Here is a 19,434-nt window from a genome sequence, read left to right on the forward strand (position 1 = left end):
CTAAGGGAGACAAGCTCTAGGTGGTCTCTTGCCTGATTTTATCGACTGATCCTCTGCCACCATGCAGACTGAGCCAGGTTGCTGCCCCTTGCTAAAGGATCCTGGGGGACATCAGCCCCCTGCTATTCTGATGGCGACCACAGTGAAGCTGCACATTGCATTAGGTAGTACCCCTTCCTAGTTTCTGATGCATCACAGTGAGATGTTTTTTCTGTCTGTTTTTGATGATGTTCATGAAACACACGCATGGATGAAAGTAGAAAACAGAGCAGCAGTCTGACCCTCGCCAGTGACAACCACTGATGTTGCCGTAAGATTTAGCCTGGCGTTTTGTTCATGTAATATACATCACATTATACTGTCTCATGCCACACACATATATGTACACACACCACAAAGTTAGCGACTATTTTGCATGCTGTTTATAAATACCTCATTTTTACTTTTTGTGTGTACATGCATGTGTGCTCACAGGTGTGTGCATCAACTGTGTCAGGTAGTTCCTCAGTTGCGTTTCACCTTTTTTTTTTTTTCTTTTTTTGAGATAGGGTTTATCTACATAGCCCCAACTGCCTTGGAACTCACTGTATAGACCAGGCTGGCCCCAGACTCACAGAGACAGGCCTCCCTCTGCCTCCTGCGTGTTGGAACTAAAGGTGTGAGCCACCATGCCCAGCTCTTCGCCTTATTTTTGGAACTGGGTCTCTCACTGAACCCTCCCTGGAGCTCACTGATTCAGCCAGAGTAGCTGGCCAGAAAGCCCCTGGGATCCTCTGTCTGCACCTCCCTCAGCAACAGAATTATACCCTGCGCTCTTGCCGGGGAGCTGAGATGGGATGCAAAGACTCATGTTTCTATTGACACTTTACCAACTGTGCCATCTCTGCAGCCCTGTTGTCTGCAAGACGATAAAGGGTGTCATGTGTGCTCACTACTCACAGCTTGTGACGCTGAAGCAGGGGCCAATCTCAGCGCCCAGTGCACATGCTCTGGGTGAAGCTCTAGTTCTCCCCAGAAGACTTGCTTTCAAGCACAGCTCCTTGATCCAGAACAACCTCGCCCTGTGTTCCTGGGATGGCCTGTGCGGCTCCTTAGCCAGCCATCGGCGATGACGACAAGCTAAAAGGGAACAGCCACACAACACTGCCGTGGCATCACTAGGTGGGTCCTAGTTTCGTTCCTGTTAATGTGACAAATACCCTGATTAAAGCAGCTCTGAGGAGAAAGGTTTATTTGGCTTACAATTCCAGGGTGCAGTCCCTCAATTCCGGGGAGCTGAGGCAGGAACTCAAGCAGCTAGTCACATCACATCCACGGCCAAGAGCAGAGAGAAATGAACATAGTCACGCTGGCTGCTTACTTATTTTTTCTCAGTTAGCTTTAGGGCCCAGCCCATGAAACTGCACCCACAGTGGACCATGCACTCTTACATGAATTAATAGCCAACCAAGACATCCCCACAGGCTGGCGTAGACAAGCCCTCAATCTTCATTCACTCCTTCACAGGTGAGCACAGGTGGTATCAGGTTGGCCGTTAAAACTGAGCAGCACTCAGGAGGCAGAGGCAGGGGGTCTCTGAGTTTGAAGCTAGCCTGGTCTACAGGGCAAGCTCCAGGACAGCCAGGTCTACACAGAGAAACCCTGTCTCGGAAAACAAACAAACAAACAACCTAAGCAGTGCCAGTGGCTTTCACTCAGTCTTCTCTGTGCCTGACTGGCGTGGCCTGCCTTGTCTAACCCCAAATCCCTCTGTGGGGTGAGTGTCCTCTCCAATCTCTGTATCACTCCATTCTGCCCATCTAAAGCCTGTCTGATGGCTCCTAACCCCTGCTTCTACCTCTGGCATTAGATATGCTTCCCAGATGACCCTCGCTTGGGAGGGACAGGGAACAGCTCATGCCTGGCTTCCCAGAGTTTGATCTGTCCAGACAGGCCCACGCTACACTGCCAGGTGGGGACATTCCCAGTGCTGACCTCTCTGCCCCTGGCCTCACTGCCATCTAGGCTGTCCTTCCCCAGTTCTGAGAGCTTCTGTCCACAGCTGCGCTGTTTTCTGCTGAGCGTCATCCTCCCTGCCGTCTGCAGGACTGAACAGCACATCTACAACATGTAACACAATCTACCACTTGTTTTTAACTTCAGTTCTATCTTCAGCTTTACACATTTTTAAAAACCACTCAAATCTATAATCTTTCCTTATTACTGTTTCACCCAATAGGTGTTCCTGCGCACAGCGGGTGTGGGCTGCAGAGACACCAAGGACTAACTGGACACAGCACTTCCACTGTGGGATGAGGAAGATGGGGAAAACATACAAAAGCAGAGCGGGCCCACTTCTGGACGTGTGCTCTGGGGCTCTGGAGAGTGTCAAGGTCAGTGGGGAGTAGGAAGGACTGCAAGGAGGTGAGGGCAGAGGGCAGGGGCCTTTGAAGGGCTGTAGGGGGCTTGGGCTGTCTTAAGGATGGCATTTTCTGTTCTTGGTGAGATGAATGGCCACTCCATGTTCTGCGCAGAGCAGAGACATCTGACTTCCATTGTGACAGACCACCCTGGGTGGTGGTAAGAACGCAGACTGTGGCAGCCAGGGTAACAGTGTCACCTCAGAAGCTGCTAGGAGATGGACCGCTAAGCAATAAAGGGTCAAATCCCTGCTCTGCTTATGTTTCAGGTAGTACCAGGGCCTCCTGCTGAACTCTATGGCCTGAGCAGGTAAATATACAAAACACCTTCTTATGAGTGGCAGGCCACAGCCCGGTCACACAGCTTCTGCCTCCCAGTCTTCCCTCAGCCCCATGGACCCTTACGGTGCTGCTTCTCAGGTTCTCACAGCCCTATCTCTTGGGTCCCTGTGACTCCACATCCTCTGCAAACGAGGACTTCACACCCCTGTTCCTTGGCCCTGCTCCCTCCGCCCCTGGTCTGGGGCCTTCACAACTTTCGCCTGTGCTACTCGGTGATCCATTCTTAGCTTAGCTCCGACAACAGCATGAGACCCCTGACAGCGCGGGGGATGGGCCTATGTCCCGACTTCTGTGAGCCCTGACCACGTTCTGATGCTTCTGCTGGATCTCTGCTTTCCTAAAGCCAGTGCACATTGACTCTGCTAACTAAAAAAGGAAATAAAGAAACCCATTTGAAGTCCTCAAAACAGTCATTACTAGAGGCCCAGCTGAGCTACAAAGCAAGGCCCTCTATCTCACATCTAAACAACAACAACAGCATCCGTGGTCCTTGCGGCACAGGCCTGTAATAGCAACTGCATAAAAGGCCGAGGCAAGAGAACTACAGATTCAAGCCTAATTCCCATGCTGCAAAGTCCACTCAAGGCCAGGCTAAGCAGCTTCTCAGGACTCTACATAAATTGGAAGGTAAATCACTGAGGGAACATTCCTCTAGCTGATGCCGTGTTTTATCTGTAGCAATGCTCAAACAAACCCAATAGTTTATCTTCCAAATTGGGACTGAAAACTTCAAGGCAATATTAAGAGTTGCAGCATTCTAGCTGGGTGTGGTGGCACATGCTTTTAATCCCAGCACTGGGGAGGCAGAGTCAAGTGGATCTCTGTGAGTTCAAGGCCAGCCCAATCTGCATAGTTACAGCCTCTAGTTAACACGAGTAGGGACGACCCATGACACTGGTATATAGAAGCATGTCACATACCAGGCACATACAGCCTGTGCAAGTGGAACCCCCCAGAAAGGTCACTGTGCATGTATCTGACTGGGAACTATTAGAAAGTTCCAATGTACATTGTGACGTAATAAATGCAGACCAATTATCACGGCTCAGAACAGTGTTTCAGATTATGTGGAGACACAAGAGCTGGGGCAGGTCCCGGAGTGAGTATGAAACCAGCCAAGTGGAAGAGACATCTGAAAGCTACTCAAATCATGTGCCAGGGCGTTCCTATGCAAATTTGTTTTCAAAATAAGTGTTATTGTTTTATAACGACATAACAACGTGATGCTCCGGAAGACATGTTGATAACAAAACGGTTGCTGACGTACGTTAACACACCTGTCATCTCGTGTACTTACTCTTGTGCTCCCACGGCAGGAGCAGCAAGACTTGGCTCATCCTTCATGCGCCCCAACACAGCAACTGCTCAGTTGTCACCTTCACAGTGAGCGGGAGCTCTCCTGACTGATACCTCACAAGCTGACGCAGGGGTCTAGACTCAAGTGTTCATGTTTCTAAATAATTAAGTCCCTTAAACATATTTAATCCTTTACTCCCACCCACCTGAAATGGATAAGGTGAGAATATTAAAAAAAAAAAAAAAATAGGCCAACTTGCCCTGACACTAGATGCCATGAATACTTCTGTTATACTCTGTGCTTCCACTACTATGCTTAATTCTCCAGCTCTTGAACACGCCCTGCCTGGCTCAGAGGTTGTAGCTTAGCCTTTTCACACATCTACTCACTGAGTATAATTACACATACATTTTTTATGAAACCACTACTTAGCATTTAAAAATAAATAAATGGGCTGGAGAGATGGCTCAGTCATTAAAGGCTCACAACCAAAAATAAAAATTAATAAATATTGCCTCCACAATGTGCTATGGGTAAAATTGCCACAGTGGTATGAAGGGTCACTTTTTCCTGTCCTATATCTGTCACTGATTGTCAAACTTTGCCACCGTGTAAAATAGTACCAGAAGGGTCGCGCACACCAAGCACTGTGTCCCAAGGTGTCTTCCAGGATAAAGGGGGCACACACTGCTGAGACACCAAAGCCTTCCCCCAGTCCCTCACAGGTACCTGGCCACCCATGGGCTTCCCGTGGCTGGTCAGAACAAGCCTTTATGAGGCAGAATTGTAGCACTTTTACTATCAAAGAGTGAAAGGTAACAAGGTGTCGAAACACAAACCTAATGCAGCCCTATCTAGGTTACATTTGCCTGTCCCTCTCTCTTCTTCAGGGTCTCTCACTTATCTAGGCTGGCTTTGAACTCACAACCCAGGAAGCTCAACCTCCTAAGAGCTAGGATTACAAGGATGTACCACCATGAACATCACGTGTTTTATTTTATTTTTCTAAAAAGGGCAAATGGCATTTGCAAGAAAAAATAAGACACAGAAAAGTGTGGTGCTGCAAATCAACTCATCTTATTTATTCCTTTGAGAAAAAATCCATTATTGGTGCCATAAAGTGTCCCAGAAAAAGCACTGTACGGCTCAGGCTCCCTTTCCGTAGTGAGGACAGACAGCCCTGTCAGGGTGCTCTCAGAGAAGACCACAGTCTTCCTAGGGTGCAGTGGTGCCCAGATGTCAGGAAGACTCGCAGATAAGGGGACTCTCTGGAGGCAATGACGTAAGGCCCCAATTAACCCCGGTCTAGAGATGCAGATGTCACTGATGCGAAGGAGACACTTTCCTCCACGGCAGAGAACACACGATACGAGACACAGGGAAGGATGATAGAGCTGAGGCTCCACACCACACTTCAACATGGCTGCTTCCAATATCTTTTAAGTAAATTAAACAAAAATTAATTAATTAAAAGTTTAAAAAAGAAAAACCCCACTGTACTGGAGACGTGATCTGTACTACCCTCTGCTGGCAAAATGGACACAGTGCTGCTAGGATGGCTGCTCAGTTACTTTTGCATGTGTTCAGCACAGCACAATGTAGGAGAGACACTTTGTGACTATGTGGCACTCTGCAGCTTCACTCTTCCTAGGAGTTTCTCTTCCCCTTGATGCTTTGAGACAGGGTCTCACTATGGAGCCCCGGCTGGCCTCAGATTCACTATGAAGACCAGGCCAGCCTTGAAGTCGCTGCCGCCTCTGCCTTGCAGTGATAGGCTTACACCACCATGCCAGCCTCCCCTGGGTCTTCAGGGTCCTCCATTCTCCCACTGTCAGCAGGGGTCCCCTTGCCCAGGGTAACTACAGTCAAGTGTGCACTGAATGCTCTGCACTGACTCAGCAAACTGCTGAGCCTTCAAGAGTCAGTCTATTCTCAAGTGCTTAAGTGTGGGCGTTACTGAGTGACACAAGGATGGCTGCATTAAAACAGATGACCACAAGGCAGCTAAGGACTGGGTGCTGAGGCTCCGGGAGCTCCAAGCTCAGAGGAAGAATACAAAGTAAACTTCCACCATAGGAATGTGGAGCAGCTGGAAAAGGAAAACAAAAGGTACTTTGTGAGAAAACCCAGAACTTGGCATCGCCTGGTGCTTACTTTAGAGGCGATCTAGAGACAATAAATGCTGCACAGAAGCCACCATCTCAAATTATCTATATAACCTTTAGAGTGAGGAGGCCCTGTCTGACAGCAAGGACAGTTTCAGAGAGAGCTGCAGAGCACAGGAGGCCCCTCAAGACCCAGCATGCCTGGCTCACAACCCTTTGCTCCGCCTCTCCTCGTTACTCTGCTCTGTGAAAACAACTGTGCGCCCAGTCACGAGAAACTTCTTTCTCTTCTCAGGCAAGGAACCTACTCCAGACAGTGGGTTACCAAAAGCAGGAACAGAGGAAAGGCAAACTCAGAGACAGGACAGGGAGTCCTATAGGACACTGGTCATCACACTGCTAGATGGACTGGCAAGATCTGATACAGGCTGCATTCTGAGAATGCAACAGGTACGTTTTAAATGCAGTTTGCAAGGAGGTGCAGAGACACTTCTGCAGGGCTTCACCATCACCCTGAGCTACGTGGCTGAGGCGGAACAGGCACTCTCCAGTCACCTCCCCATCACCATCAACTCTCTATGCTCAGGAGTGAAGGGAAGTGAGAGCCCCCCGCCAGGCCTGCCTTGGGTGCTCTCCCACCATGCTCCCCTGCACCCACACCCTCCCACACGTTCCCCTGTACCTCACCTCCGTAACTGAAACAGTATTTCAACATGTATCAAATATAAACATTATTAAGGTATTTTGTATGTGTGTGTTATATACTTCAAGTGCTAAATAATATCTATCACACAACCTCATTGATGTGGTTGTGTATTTTAAAATATCATATATGTACAGTTGGGAAGTATTTAAAAAGCTGAGTGTTTATTATTGAGAAAAAGATCTCCTGAAAAGCCAAAACCAAGAATTTGTTACTATAATAAACATCTATCTATCTATCTATCGTCTTAAAAATTATTATCTGCTTTTCCTTCTCTCTCCTTCTCCCCTCTTCTTTCTTTTCTTGTTTCATAACCCTTCTCTATAAAGCTCAGGCTGACCTCAAATTCAGGGTCCTTCTCCTTAGCTACAACTATAGGCATGGGCGATATACCTGGCTCTGAAGTGTGTGTGTGTGTGTGTGTGTGTGTGTGTGTGTGTGTGTGTGTGTGTCGTGTGTGTGTGTGTGTGTGTCGTGTGTGGGTGTGTCGTGTGTGTGTGTGTCGTGTGTGGGTGTGTCATGTGTGTGTGTGTCGTGTGTATGTGTGTGTGTGTCGTGTGTGTGTCGTGTGTGTGTGTGTGTGTGGTGTGTAGTGTGTGTGTGTGTGGTGTGTAGTGTGTGTGTGTGTGTCGTGTGTGTGTGTGTGTGTGGTGTGTAGTGTGTGTGTGTGTGTGTAGTGTGTGTGTGTGTGGTGTGTAGTGTGTGTGTGTAGTATGTGTGTGTGTGGTGTGTGTGTGTGTGGTGTGTGTGTGGTGTGTAGTGTGTGTGCGTGCGTGTGTGTGTATGCGTGTGTGTGTGTGCACATACATGTGTTATATACACATGTAATATATGCATATATACATGACATACATATATATGATATACACAGATACAATCCCTTTAAGATGGGAGAAAATGGGTGCTGGAGAGACGGCTCAGCAGTTAAGAGCACTGGCTGCTCTTCCAGAGGACCTGCGTTCAATTCCCAGCACCCATGTGGCAGCTCACAAGTGTCTAGAACTCCAAATGCAGAGCATTCAACGTCCTCACACAGACACACATACAGGCAAAACATCAATGTACAAAAATAAAAATAAATAAGTCACTAAAATTTTTTTTTAAATATTGGAGAAAATGAGGGCTTTAGAGATGGCTCAGCAGTTAAAAGCAATGGCTGTTCTTCCAGAGGTCCTGAGTTCAATTCCCAGCACCCACATGGTGGCTCACAACCATCTTTAACTGTAGTCCCATGGGATTGGAGAAAATGAAGGCTGCTCACCAACAGTAACTGAGTTTCCTACCCCAGTGTTCCTCGATCAGGAATGCCGAAGAGGATTAAGCTCTCATTAAATAGGCAGGAAAACCAGTGTAAGGCCTGGGACAGGAGGAGGGAACCTGTACCACTCCCAGCTTGACTGTCCACACAAAGGTGAAAGAACCTCACCATGAAGTGTTAGACTCACTGCAGAGCTTAACACACTGCCAACTTAAATCTGCACGTTAGCAACTCAGGTACCCAAGAGTAAATTTAATACAACTTGTGAAACCTTACCAAGAAACAAAAAATCTAACATTTTATTGAAAGACTTTCTAAAGAAGCTGAGAGGAGCTGAGCTCACACACAGGACTCAGCACACCAAGCGGTCAGTTCCCCTCGGTGAACTCCAGGCTCAACACCACTGTGAACCAAATCCCAGAAGGGGTCACTTAGTGTCTTAGGGATTTGGGGTGTCACTGTGCTGGCATAGGACATAGAGCTCAGAAATACCTCTCCAGAGAAAAGCTCTTAGCAGACGATGGGACTGGCATGTAGCCAGAGGTTAAAGGGTTCATTTCTGCACAAATGCTACTAGGATATAGCCTGCATACACAGACTACCGGACAGGAGTGTAAACGTCCATGTAGCATTCACAGCAACACTGGAAGCTGCCTAAATGTCCATCAAAAGCACACCAACATTTCTAAATTGTGGTATGCTCCTACATGTTGGCAAACAAGAACACAGCATAGAAAGCCTCCTGAGCATTACACACGCCTCCTGAGCATTACACACGCACGCACGCACGCACGCACGCACGCACGCACGTATGTACAAACCCTTCAAAGCAGTAGAATTTTTACTAAATACAAAACAACTGCAGATTCATAGAGGCATTTTCTAACATGGAAACTTGAACACAAGCCTTCCACACACCCTTTGCTGGGGGGACTTCTAGAGAGTTCTAAGAATATCACTGACACCTAAAACAGGAAAGACAGGGGTCTTCAGCTACTGAAGGTGATCCCACAGAGAGGGTGGCATGGTGGTTCCCCAACAATTCAGGAGGGAAGACAAAAGTTCCCAGCAGAGCCAGTTTTGATTTCTTTTCTTTTCTTTCTAGTTTTTCGAGACAGGGTTTCTCTATGTAGCCCTGACTATCTTGGAACTCACTTTGTAGACCAGGCTGGCCTTGAACTCACAGAGATCCACCTGCCTCTTCCTCCCAAGTGCTGGGATTAAAAGCGTGCGCCACCACTCCTGCAGATCCAGTGTTGAGAAGAAAGACTACTGGCTCACCCAGGGAAGAACTGGCTGCCAGGAGGCAGGGAGCAGGCAGCAGACACTGAAGCTGGGCAGAGAGGGTGGAGAGGGGTGAATTAAAACAAACAAACAAACAAACAAATAAATCCTGGTACTTCTAAAGGGGAAAAAAGACAAATTGATGCAGTCAGTAGTCTCAGGAAAGGCTGTAGAGGACAGAGACTATCTCATCACCTATCATGCTGTGTGTGTCTGCTACATACACATGGCCTTTGTGTAATCCTCACTGTCTCCCTGATGACCTGCTGATGGGCATCTAGGCTAGCTGTTGTTTTGGCTCTACTGACTGGTGCTGCCGTGAGGATTCATCAACGTCTCCATATGGTTCATGCTATTAAATTTTTGCATGTAGCGCTTTGATCAGTGTTTTCTGCGTTTCTGGATCCTACCATCTCTCAAAATCTACTCCAGAGCCTCCTCTCTCAGCTGTGTGTCAACTGTGACCACACAAAGGAAACAGTGCTAGCCCAGATTTCTGAGCTTCACCTCTAAACATTTTGATTTTATGACCTACAAGCACTGTTCTCCGCTGAACATGGCCCCTGCACAGCGTCTGTGACTTAGGTGCCACCCAGCAAGCATACCATCGGCTTGGTGTAACTGCTGACCCTCCCACCAGGGAGTGAGCAGCTGGTTTCAACACAGTGGTTGTTGTAGGAACACTTCTGCTCAGGACATAGAGCGATCTGCTCTGCGGCTGGACTGAAGGTAATGCATACAGGCACCTGCAGTGTGCTTTAAGAGTAGTCTTTAGTTCTAGAATGATCTTCCTAGTACTTTTAGTAGCTGGCAAATACAGGACATAAGAAGGGGGAGGAGGAAGATATAAAATTGATTCATATTTTTTCTGCATGTCTAAACCACACTCAATTAGGAGTTTTAAGACAAATGTTTTAGCCTTCACATAAAAGTTGATCACGGTGCAAACTTTAAGCTCAATTGTGAAAGCAGCTCAGAGCAGTATGGCTGGGTGGGTGGGGTCTCTTCTGCTGTCCTTCTGATTCAAGTAGCACAGATCCCCTTCTTGCTTCCTCTCTGTTCTTTAGTCTAATCACAGAGCCCTTTCTCTGTAAAACCACAAAACCAGTGTTACAAAACGATGCACTCCACCCATCCTCCCAGCAGAGGACAGGCAGAGGGCCAGCGGAGCTGCGCCTGTGACCGAGCTCCAGTCAGTTCCACTGAGGGCAGCTAGGTCAACAGGTCCTTGACACTGGTCATACATATTAAACACAGGTGATAACCCTGGTTGGTCTAACCATTGCTTTAGAAGACATGGGCTAGTTCAAGGAATAAAAAAGTAAATAAAACACCTCTAAATCTATTATTTAAATGACTACTTATGCCTTTAATCCCAGCAATCAGGAGGCAGAGGCAGGAGGATCGCTGTGAGTTCGAGGCCAGCCTGGTCTACAAAGTGAGTCCAGGACAGCCAGGGCTACACAGAGAAGCCCTGTCTCGAAAAACCAAAAAGAAAAAAAGAAAAAAAGAAAAAAAGACTACTCATAAAGTTCTCTAACACTTTACTTAGGCTACTGTTTAAATGCTTGTTGTTTAAAAGAAATAGTAGCAACAAGAAGAAAAATCTTCTAGTTCCAAAGATATCCCCACCAGGGTGAGAAGAAAATCAGGGAAGCTACAGTTAGCCAAAGAAACAGGGACTGTGCTGTGTCCTGTCCCGACACACCACACCCAACATGCAGCTCCAGAGCAATTCAGCGTGTGATAGCAAGCCACTTAAACATCAACAAGAGTGTCAAAAAATGTGGTTCCTTTGGGCCACATAAAAAAATTTGTGTCTGGGGTGACAGCTGGCATCTGCCACCTTGTTTCAGAGTGACTAGAAATGGGCTCCCCGGGCACCCTGAACTCTTCACTGCTCTGTGTCCCTGCAGGAATGGCTGTAAGACCACTGCTTTGCCCTGACAGCAAGACTCTGGGAGGCATCAAGAGCTCCGGAGAACTTGTGGCTATCACTTATTTCATTCTATTTCACATGTAAAATTTTAGAGAGAGAGTGTGTATGTGTACGTTCTCGTGTGTGTGTGTGTGTGTGTGTGTGTGTGTGTGTGTGTGTGTGTGTGTGTGTGTGTGTGATTTGTGTGTGTATGGTGTGATTAAGCATACACCATGGTGCCCATTCCAACACTTGATTTCTGGGCACTGGAGTCAGGTTGTCAGGCCCAGCAGCCAGCACCTTCCCCATCAGTTACTGAACTCTAACAAATCTGAACCTTGGGGAAGAATCAGGGTGACATTTACAATGTGTAGCGTATTGCTCAGATGCCTGAGCTAGTGTAATTCCTTTTTCCTGCTTCACTGTCCTAGGGCTGATGGTTTAATTGCCACTGTCAAAGTCCTTGTTCTAAGTGTCTAGTAATTTCAGAACTTGGGAGGAAAGGGAAGAAACTATTGCTGTCTCTCTTGCTATTAAGGCAGGTCTCTTAGTGTTTTAGTGCTGCAGTGAGAACCTAGGGCCATAGGCACCAGAGACAGGTGTTCTGTCATGAGCCACACCCCAAGCCCTCTTTGTTTGAAAATGGGTCACTCTGATTCCCAGAGCCTTAAAGTGTGTGTTTGAAGCAGAAGACACTGGGCACCACCAAGCACATGAGAATGAAGCCGACGGACTCAAAATGACGGGTCAGACAACTACTAGATCCCTAGTTAACCACGGGCTCACAAACTGACCGTGGGGAACCTAGCATGTGACAACATTAATTAAGCAGTAACAACAATTAGAACAGAAAACAGTATATAATGACAATCTGCCATACTGCAGCTATTACAGGACCAATTTCTCCAAAATTTAAATTAGTATAATTACTTAAATATAATTATTGCCATCTAACTCATCAGGGATACAAATCACTAACTCCCAGAATAACCTATAATTAAAAACTTAGTTCTAAAGCAGAAGATCATTCATCTACCTGGCAGTTCCAACACTAAATAATCCCCCTCCACAGCAGAGCTGCTCTCGCATGAGTTTTAGAAAGACCCCCTTAGGGCAGGGGCAACGCTGTGTTAGAGCAATCGCCTTGCATGCTTGAGACCCCAGGTTCTATCCCCAGAACCATAAACAACGCACACGCGCACACACACCCACCCACACACACACTTTTAAAGATTAATGACTGAGTGGTGATAGTGTGTGGTACGTAGGTTGCCAAGTCCTCCTGATGACAGGAAGGGATCCTCTTTTCCTTAGGTGTAAGTGAAGGGTCAAATGACCAGCAGAAGCTATGCTGTGCTGTGCTGTGCGTGTCACACACATCATGAACACACAGCTACCACAGAGATGACATTTGTTTTCATGGGCTGAAGGTGAAACCCGGGTATTCATGTATGTCAGGCAAGTGCTCTGCCGCTGGGCTACAGTCCCAGCTCTCTGAGCTTCTCTCAAATGGCTGCTCCTGAACAGGCAATGTTTTCCTCACTAAACATAGAGTAATGATTTTAGTGAACTCATTTTCAAAAGTCTTTAACATATTTGGAGGACACAGGCATCTATAAAAGATGCTTCGTCAGTCACAAAGGAACACAAGAATGCTGAGAAGGTAGGAAAAGTTCAACCACAGGCCTGTGTTCCACAAACCCAGAAAAGCACACATGAGGATTAGTCACGGGGTAGAAAAGAAAGCAGACATCACGTCATCATGGTTTTAACTGTTAAGAAAACTCATCTGAGCTCAACAACTCCATATGCTGCCATGAAGCACTGCCCTCTATGGCAATCAGCAGGTGTCCTTGGCTAAATGTCCACAGGCACGGGAGCACAGGAACCCTGAGTGTGTACAGCTGAGTGGGTGTGAGTAGCTGGCACGGGCTGGCCAGAGGAGAGACCATGCCTCCAACGCACGGGGAAATGGCAAAGCCTGCTCTCCTAGTCCAAGTGCAAATGCTGATAGTGTGTCCAATGGTTGTCCAACAAAATGGTCACTGGAGCTTTCTCCCCCGCCAAATGTTTACAGCCTAGTTAACCCTGACTCCCTGTCCAGCTGTATGCAGTAGCCCCACCTCCTGGCTCAACTGTGTATAATTAATATGATGTGTGCCTATGGAGCTAGGCTTCCCTATCAGGGAGCCCAGCTAACCCAACTCCAGCTTTCCTGCGTGTCCGTGCATTTGTCTTTCCTTCATTCCCTTGTCACCCCAGTTACTCAAGTCCCTGAGGCTGTGGAAGGACTCGGCACCTGTCTTTTCTCTCTGAAGACTGTCCAGTCTGACGCCTGTGAAGCACGGTCCTTGAGCATAACAGCTGTCATTACCATAGCAACTGTGACTTCTTGCAAGAGACCACCAATACTGGCCTGCCATCACTGATGTCCCCTTACTGAGGGAAGGGTAGGAAAAGCCACTGGAACTTCACCTGAGACTCTGGCCGCTCCCCCACATATGCCAACATCTGTATATAACTAGACTCTAGCTCACATGGCTTCACAGTCTTGGTAGGTGCTAAAGTAAGCAGAAGGTGGAAGATGAACCGCGGGGAGAATGCCATCTGTCCGCCATGGGGAAGCTGTCCGTGCTGGCTAAGGCTTTCTGACTGCTGTAGCCATTTTAGGGTCATGCATGCTCCTGTTAGTAAGCCCTCAGCCATGCTCTGTCAGTTAGCCTGATGAACTCATGGGTTATCTAGGTTGAATTTTGGATTTGCTCTGTGGTTTATCATCTATGCTCTATAAGGAGGGGTACACCTCTGCTTAAGTCACCCCAGGGAAAGGGTTTCAGCAGCAAGCTGTCTAAGAGATATCTGTTGAGTAAGTGAACTGAAAACTAACCTGGCAGAGCTAGGGAGATGGCTCAGTCAGTAAGTGCTTGCCACTCAAGGATGAGGACCCAATTTAGGATCCCCAGCACCCACATAAACAACAGCATGACTGTGGAGCAGCATGAACACGGGGGAGGACACAGGCTCCTGGAGTTCATTGATTGGGTGAGGTTGGCTGGCCGAGTTCAGTGAGAGACCTTGTCCCAAAACAATGAAGTGAAGCTGGAAGTGGTGGCACACACCTTTAATGCCAGCCTTTGATCCCAACCCAATTTATATAACAAGTTCCACGGCTAGCCAGGAGACCCTAGCTCAAAACATCAACAACAACAGAGGGAAACACATCCAACATCAACCTCTGACCTCCACAGTCACACACACACACACACACACACACACACACACACACACACACCTTGGGAAAGAAATAGCTATAATTTTGACTGATAGAGGAACAAAGCAAGACTTATAGAACAATCGGGTGGTGGTGGCGCATGCCTTGAATCCCAGCACTTGGGAGGCAGAGGCAGGTGAATCACTGTGAGTTCGAGGCCAGCCAGGTCTACAAAGCGAGTCTAGGACAGCCAAGATTACAGAAACCCTGTCTCAAAAAAAAAAAAAAAAAAAAAAAAAAAAGACTTTATAGAACAAAGTTCATTTCCATCAACATTGAGATTTAAAATATATTTTTAAAAATTACATCAAGGTAGTTCTTACAATAAATAAATATTGTATTTTAAAAGAGCATTCTGAGGAATGACTCAGAGGTTAAGAGCACTGTTCTTCCAAAGGACACAAGTTCAATACACACATACATACACATACGCACGCACGCGTGCATACACACGGTATACATATACTCAAACACATATGCTCACTTATATACACACACACACTGAAACACACATGTAAGAAGAGCAAGCCACAAACCTTCCATATTTTCTAGAAAAGACTTAAGAGAGTGAACAGGCAGGCGTACGCATGAGAAAAAGTGAAAGGTGATTATACCCAGGGCTAACAGGGACAGTTACAGAAGGGCACACACGCTTCTATTTTTGCTTGTGTTTGGATATTTTCATAATAATTTTTTCAGGATTTTCCCAAGTGCTACAGTAAAGTAAGAAGGCACAATTATTGCCAAGTAAAGCACACCGACCTGCCTGACCCTACAGAAAGACAAAATGCCACTCAGAAGACCCTTGTGGCACACAATTTGGCCTCAATCTTCTGAAGGTCTCCTGTGCCTGGCATGTGGCGTTAAGCCCTTCCCTCACCTGAGCAGGACAGGTAGAGGGGCCCTGCGGGACACTTCCCCTCAGCTGCAGAGACCAGGGCCCTGGCCTAGCACAGCTGGCACCAGCCCAGGGGCTGCCTAGCAACACCAGTCACATACAGGGAAGATATCTCTTCAAAGAAACAAAACAGAAAACCACACAAAGGCACCCAGGAAGCAAAGTAGGTGGGCAGTTAAAACTTGGTAATTATAACAAAGGGGTAAAGGCAGCCTGGCTTGGGTATTTTCTTCTTCCTCTTTGATCTACTGAATCTCTTCTTAAGAACCTCTGAAAACTTACAGCCCTCTAAGGGGAATTCTGCATGGCCCAGAGCAAAACCACAGAGATCAGACGGGAGTTACAGCTGGAGAGCTGCAGCCAGCACAGCCGCCCTGTGCAACAGTGAGGGGCACAAACGCCTCCTGCCTTCCTTTAGTACAATCTGTGAGTGATGAAGGCCGCTACTCTGCTGGCCAGCCCAAGCCGTCGCAGCTTGAGGAGAACACTCTGAGGTTCCTGGGGTTGGGTGCTCTATACCTAGGGTCCCCCAACCGTCAAGCCTTAAAAATATGTAACTCTATATGTATTTCTTTCTCTCTCTCTCTCTATCCTTCCCTCCCTCCCTCCCTCCCTCCGTGTGTGTGTGTGTGTGTGTGTGTGTGTGTGTGTGTGAGAGAGAGAGAGAGAGAGAGAGTGTTCATCCCTAGATCCCAGCTTGAATAACTTGGTTCATTAGATATGGGTTGATTGGAAAGCCAGGATGAATTGCTTTTTTAAAAATATATCCTTATTTTATTTTATTTTTAATTTTGTGTGTATGAGTGTACTAGTGTGTGGCTATGTGCACCAGGGAGGCCAGGGGAAGCTGTAAGGTCCCCTAGAGCTGGAGCAACAGGTATTTATAACCTGCCAGGGGAGGGTGCTGGAAACCAAACGTGAGTCCTCTGCAAAAGCAGCACGTGATCTGATCCCCTCCCCCGGTGTTTTTTGTTTGTTTGTTTTGTTTGTTTGTTGTTTTTTCCTTTAAGGCACGGTCTCACTATGTAGCCGTGGTTGTCCTGGAACTTGCTATATATACCAGACTGTTGGGGAACTCAGAAAGATCCATCTGCCTCTGCCTCCTAAATGCTGGGATTAAAGACATGTGCCACCATATCCGGCTTTTTTTTTTTAAAGAGCAATATTCTCTGGTATCACACACACACACACACACACACACACACACACACACACACACACACACATGCTTGCTTTTCAAGGCCATGTTTCTCTATTACAGCCATTGGCTGTCCCAGAACTCATTCTGTAGACCAACTAGGCTGGCCGCAAGAGATCCACCTGCCTCTCCCTCCCAAGTGCTGGGTTAGAGGTAAGCGAGGCCATCCTCGGCACCTGGTCTATTTTTAAGAAGAGAAATGTTTCAGTGCAGACACAAGTATTTTCTTGGTGCGTCTTATGGACTGCTTTCACTCAGCAACACACGGTCCAGAATGCACAGGTGGGCTCACCTAACACTGTAGCATCAACCTGGGCTCACACCTTGCATGGCTCCTCCAGGTATATGTCCCAGCATGCCTGAGCACGTCCCACCTCTGACTCCAGACTACTGAGGTCCTTGTCTTCTTCAAGAGAGACACGTTCTTCTCCTAGGATCTGCTCCTTTTCCTTCTGCTCTTCCTGGCCTGTTTGGTGCAGAAAGCAGCTGATGGGGTGGGGTGGGGGGGCAGCAGTAGGGGTAGGGGCGTGGGGGGTGGATATGCAAACTTAAGAAACTAAAATGACTGACTCCCTCAAACTGACTGAAGCCCTTAGAGCCGCAGTGCTGCGAGCCGCAGCTCCCTGCTGACTTTTGAGGGATGGCACATACTTTTAAGGGCCTATGTCTACATTCCCCTTATTACAATGCTATGCACACAAGTTTGTATGTTTAAGAAAATGGAAAGTTGAGTTGGAGGATTTCGGAGCGTTTGGTTACCTAGGAGAGCCGTGTGGGCTGCTGCTGTGTAGACTCCTGAGGTCCCTCCTGTACGACCTGCGGAAGGATCTTAAAAATTGTACAGAATTTCAAGATGAGTGATACTTCTGAAGTAATTGCAAATTTTGAAGAGATGTTCGCAAAAAGATTCACAGAAGATGACAAAGAGTACCAGGAATACTTGAAACACCCTCCCGAATCCCCTCCGATTGTCGAGGAATGGAATAGCAGAGCTGGTGGTAATCAAAGAAACAGAGGCAGCTGGCTGCAAGATAACAGACAGTTTAGAGGTAGGGATAACAGACAAGGATGGCCGAGTGACAATCGATCAAGTCAGTGGCATGGACGGTCATGGGGTAACAACTACCCCCAGCAGAGGCCGGAGCCTTACTATCAACAACAGTACGGACAGTACAGTCACAACCAGCAGCCTCCGTATGGTCACTACTGACGACAGCGTGCTAAACATTTGTGTCGTCTTTTGCTCATAGCTTTTCATTCTATTTTAAGGAATGGGTTGTTAATTGTTTAGAACTTAAGACTTGAAAACAATTGATCTTACTAGGAATGTGATGACTGAGTGGAATCAATGTGCCAACTGTGGCGTATACTGTGGAGTATACTGTGGAGTATACTGTGGAGTATACTGTTTGGCTTGATATTACATACTGTTTTGTTTTATAATTTAAAAAAAAGAAAGAAAGAAAATGGAAAGTTAACACACAGCCAGAAAGGGAAGGACAACAGTATTTAGACAGAAACTTGGCCTTACATCTATTCAGAGTGGAGAGTAAATCAAGTGAGCTTTCGACACAACCCCGAGAAAGGCCAACAGCACTCCCCTGCCTCTTCCACAATGCGCCCACTGGATGGGTGAAAAGGACAGACATCTGAGGAAACAGTCACCACACAATGCCCTGCCAATAGTCCCTTACAGAATAAGGAACTCCTTTCCCTATCAAGCCCATTGTTCAGACTCATTTCCGCTACCTGAAGACAGAAGAGAGCCAGCTCTATTCTGGAAGAGGCAGCAACAACACAGCCTTCTGACCCTGTGCTCTGATGAGCTGTGCAGCACAGGCTGCAAGGGTCTCGGCTGCCCTACCCCTTGAATTGGAAATGTGTTTCTAAAGGTAGAAGTGCTTAGTAAAGTTAGGCAAGATCAATCAAACAACACTTAGTGTCCTTGTGGCACTGCCCGTCCTCAGGTAACACTCAGGACACGAGTGGCAGAACAGTGACCACAGATGTCCACACCCTAATCTCTGGAACCCACAAAGGCAGCAGAGAGACCTGAAATTACTCACAGATGAGAGAAACAATCTTCAATCATCTGGGTGGGCACAAGTCTCATAAAATGGGAGAGAGATGAAGAAAAGTCCATGTCAGTGATAGGATGTGGAGAAGATTCCACTGGCCACTGCAGAAGTGGAGGGAGGAGCTGAGGGCCAGAGTCCTCTGGCCTTTACCAGGAACTGGCCTCTGCAAGGAGAAAAGACCAGGACATGCTGGGCTGCTATTTAATCCCATTAGACTAGATCTGCCTTCAATGCTCTAAGATGGCAGGCCACTTTCATCTCTTGTGGCAGCAGCAGCAAGAAGCTAACACATGGACAGTCTTCTTTGATTTCTTTCTACATGTCCAAAAGACCCCAAAGTTAAAGCAACATTTCACTAGATGTCTACCCAGCTGTGTTCTTGAGGTTTTAAAAATCCAACACACAAAACTCAACTATCAATTTTTAATTTCCTTTAAGGAATTAAAGGGAATTCCTAAGTTATTCCACCTTCCTATGGGTTATATTAGACCTCTTAAATAATATATTTAGTACCCTCCTTCATCTTTCAAGTATAAAATAATTTTATTTCTCAAGCAAATATCCTTTTTTTTTTTTTTTTAATGTACTGAAATCTCCAGGGCACAAAATGATCTGGGAGTATACACGCCTTTAATCTCAGCTCTCAGGAGGCAGATCTCTATAAATTCAATCCAGTCCTATAA

At 46.9% G+C, this 19,434-nt stretch overlaps 2 protein-coding genes across 3 annotated transcripts in view; one reads left to right on the plus strand and one right to left on the minus strand.

Moving 5' to 3' along the window:
- The window catches only part of Cyth1 (cytohesin 1), an 80,858-nt gene that overhangs the window by 48,976 nt on the left and 12,448 nt on the right, over positions 1-19,434 (minus strand). The window lies entirely within an intron of this gene.
- LOC127200723 (RNA guanine-N7 methyltransferase activating subunit) lies at positions 17,410-17,900 on the plus strand. The gene has a single exon (XM_051159149.1). The coding sequence runs from the start codon at positions 17,527-17,529 to the stop codon at positions 17,881-17,883; it is 357 nt and encodes a 118-aa protein (XP_051015106.1). The 5' UTR covers positions 17,410-17,526; the 3' UTR covers positions 17,884-17,900.

This window comes from Acomys russatus, chromosome 16 (assembly GCF_903995435.1).
Source record: "Acomys russatus chromosome 16, mAcoRus1.1, whole genome shotgun sequence".
In the NCBI taxonomy this organism is placed as follows: domain Eukaryota; kingdom Metazoa; phylum Chordata; class Mammalia; order Rodentia; family Muridae; genus Acomys; species Acomys russatus.

Bases quoted from the DNA above. Each gene is read 5' to 3' on its own strand.
- LOC127200723 (XM_051159149.1), top strand. From the start codon at position 17,527: ATGAGTGATACTTCTGAAGTAATTGCAAATTTTGAAGAGATGTTCGCA.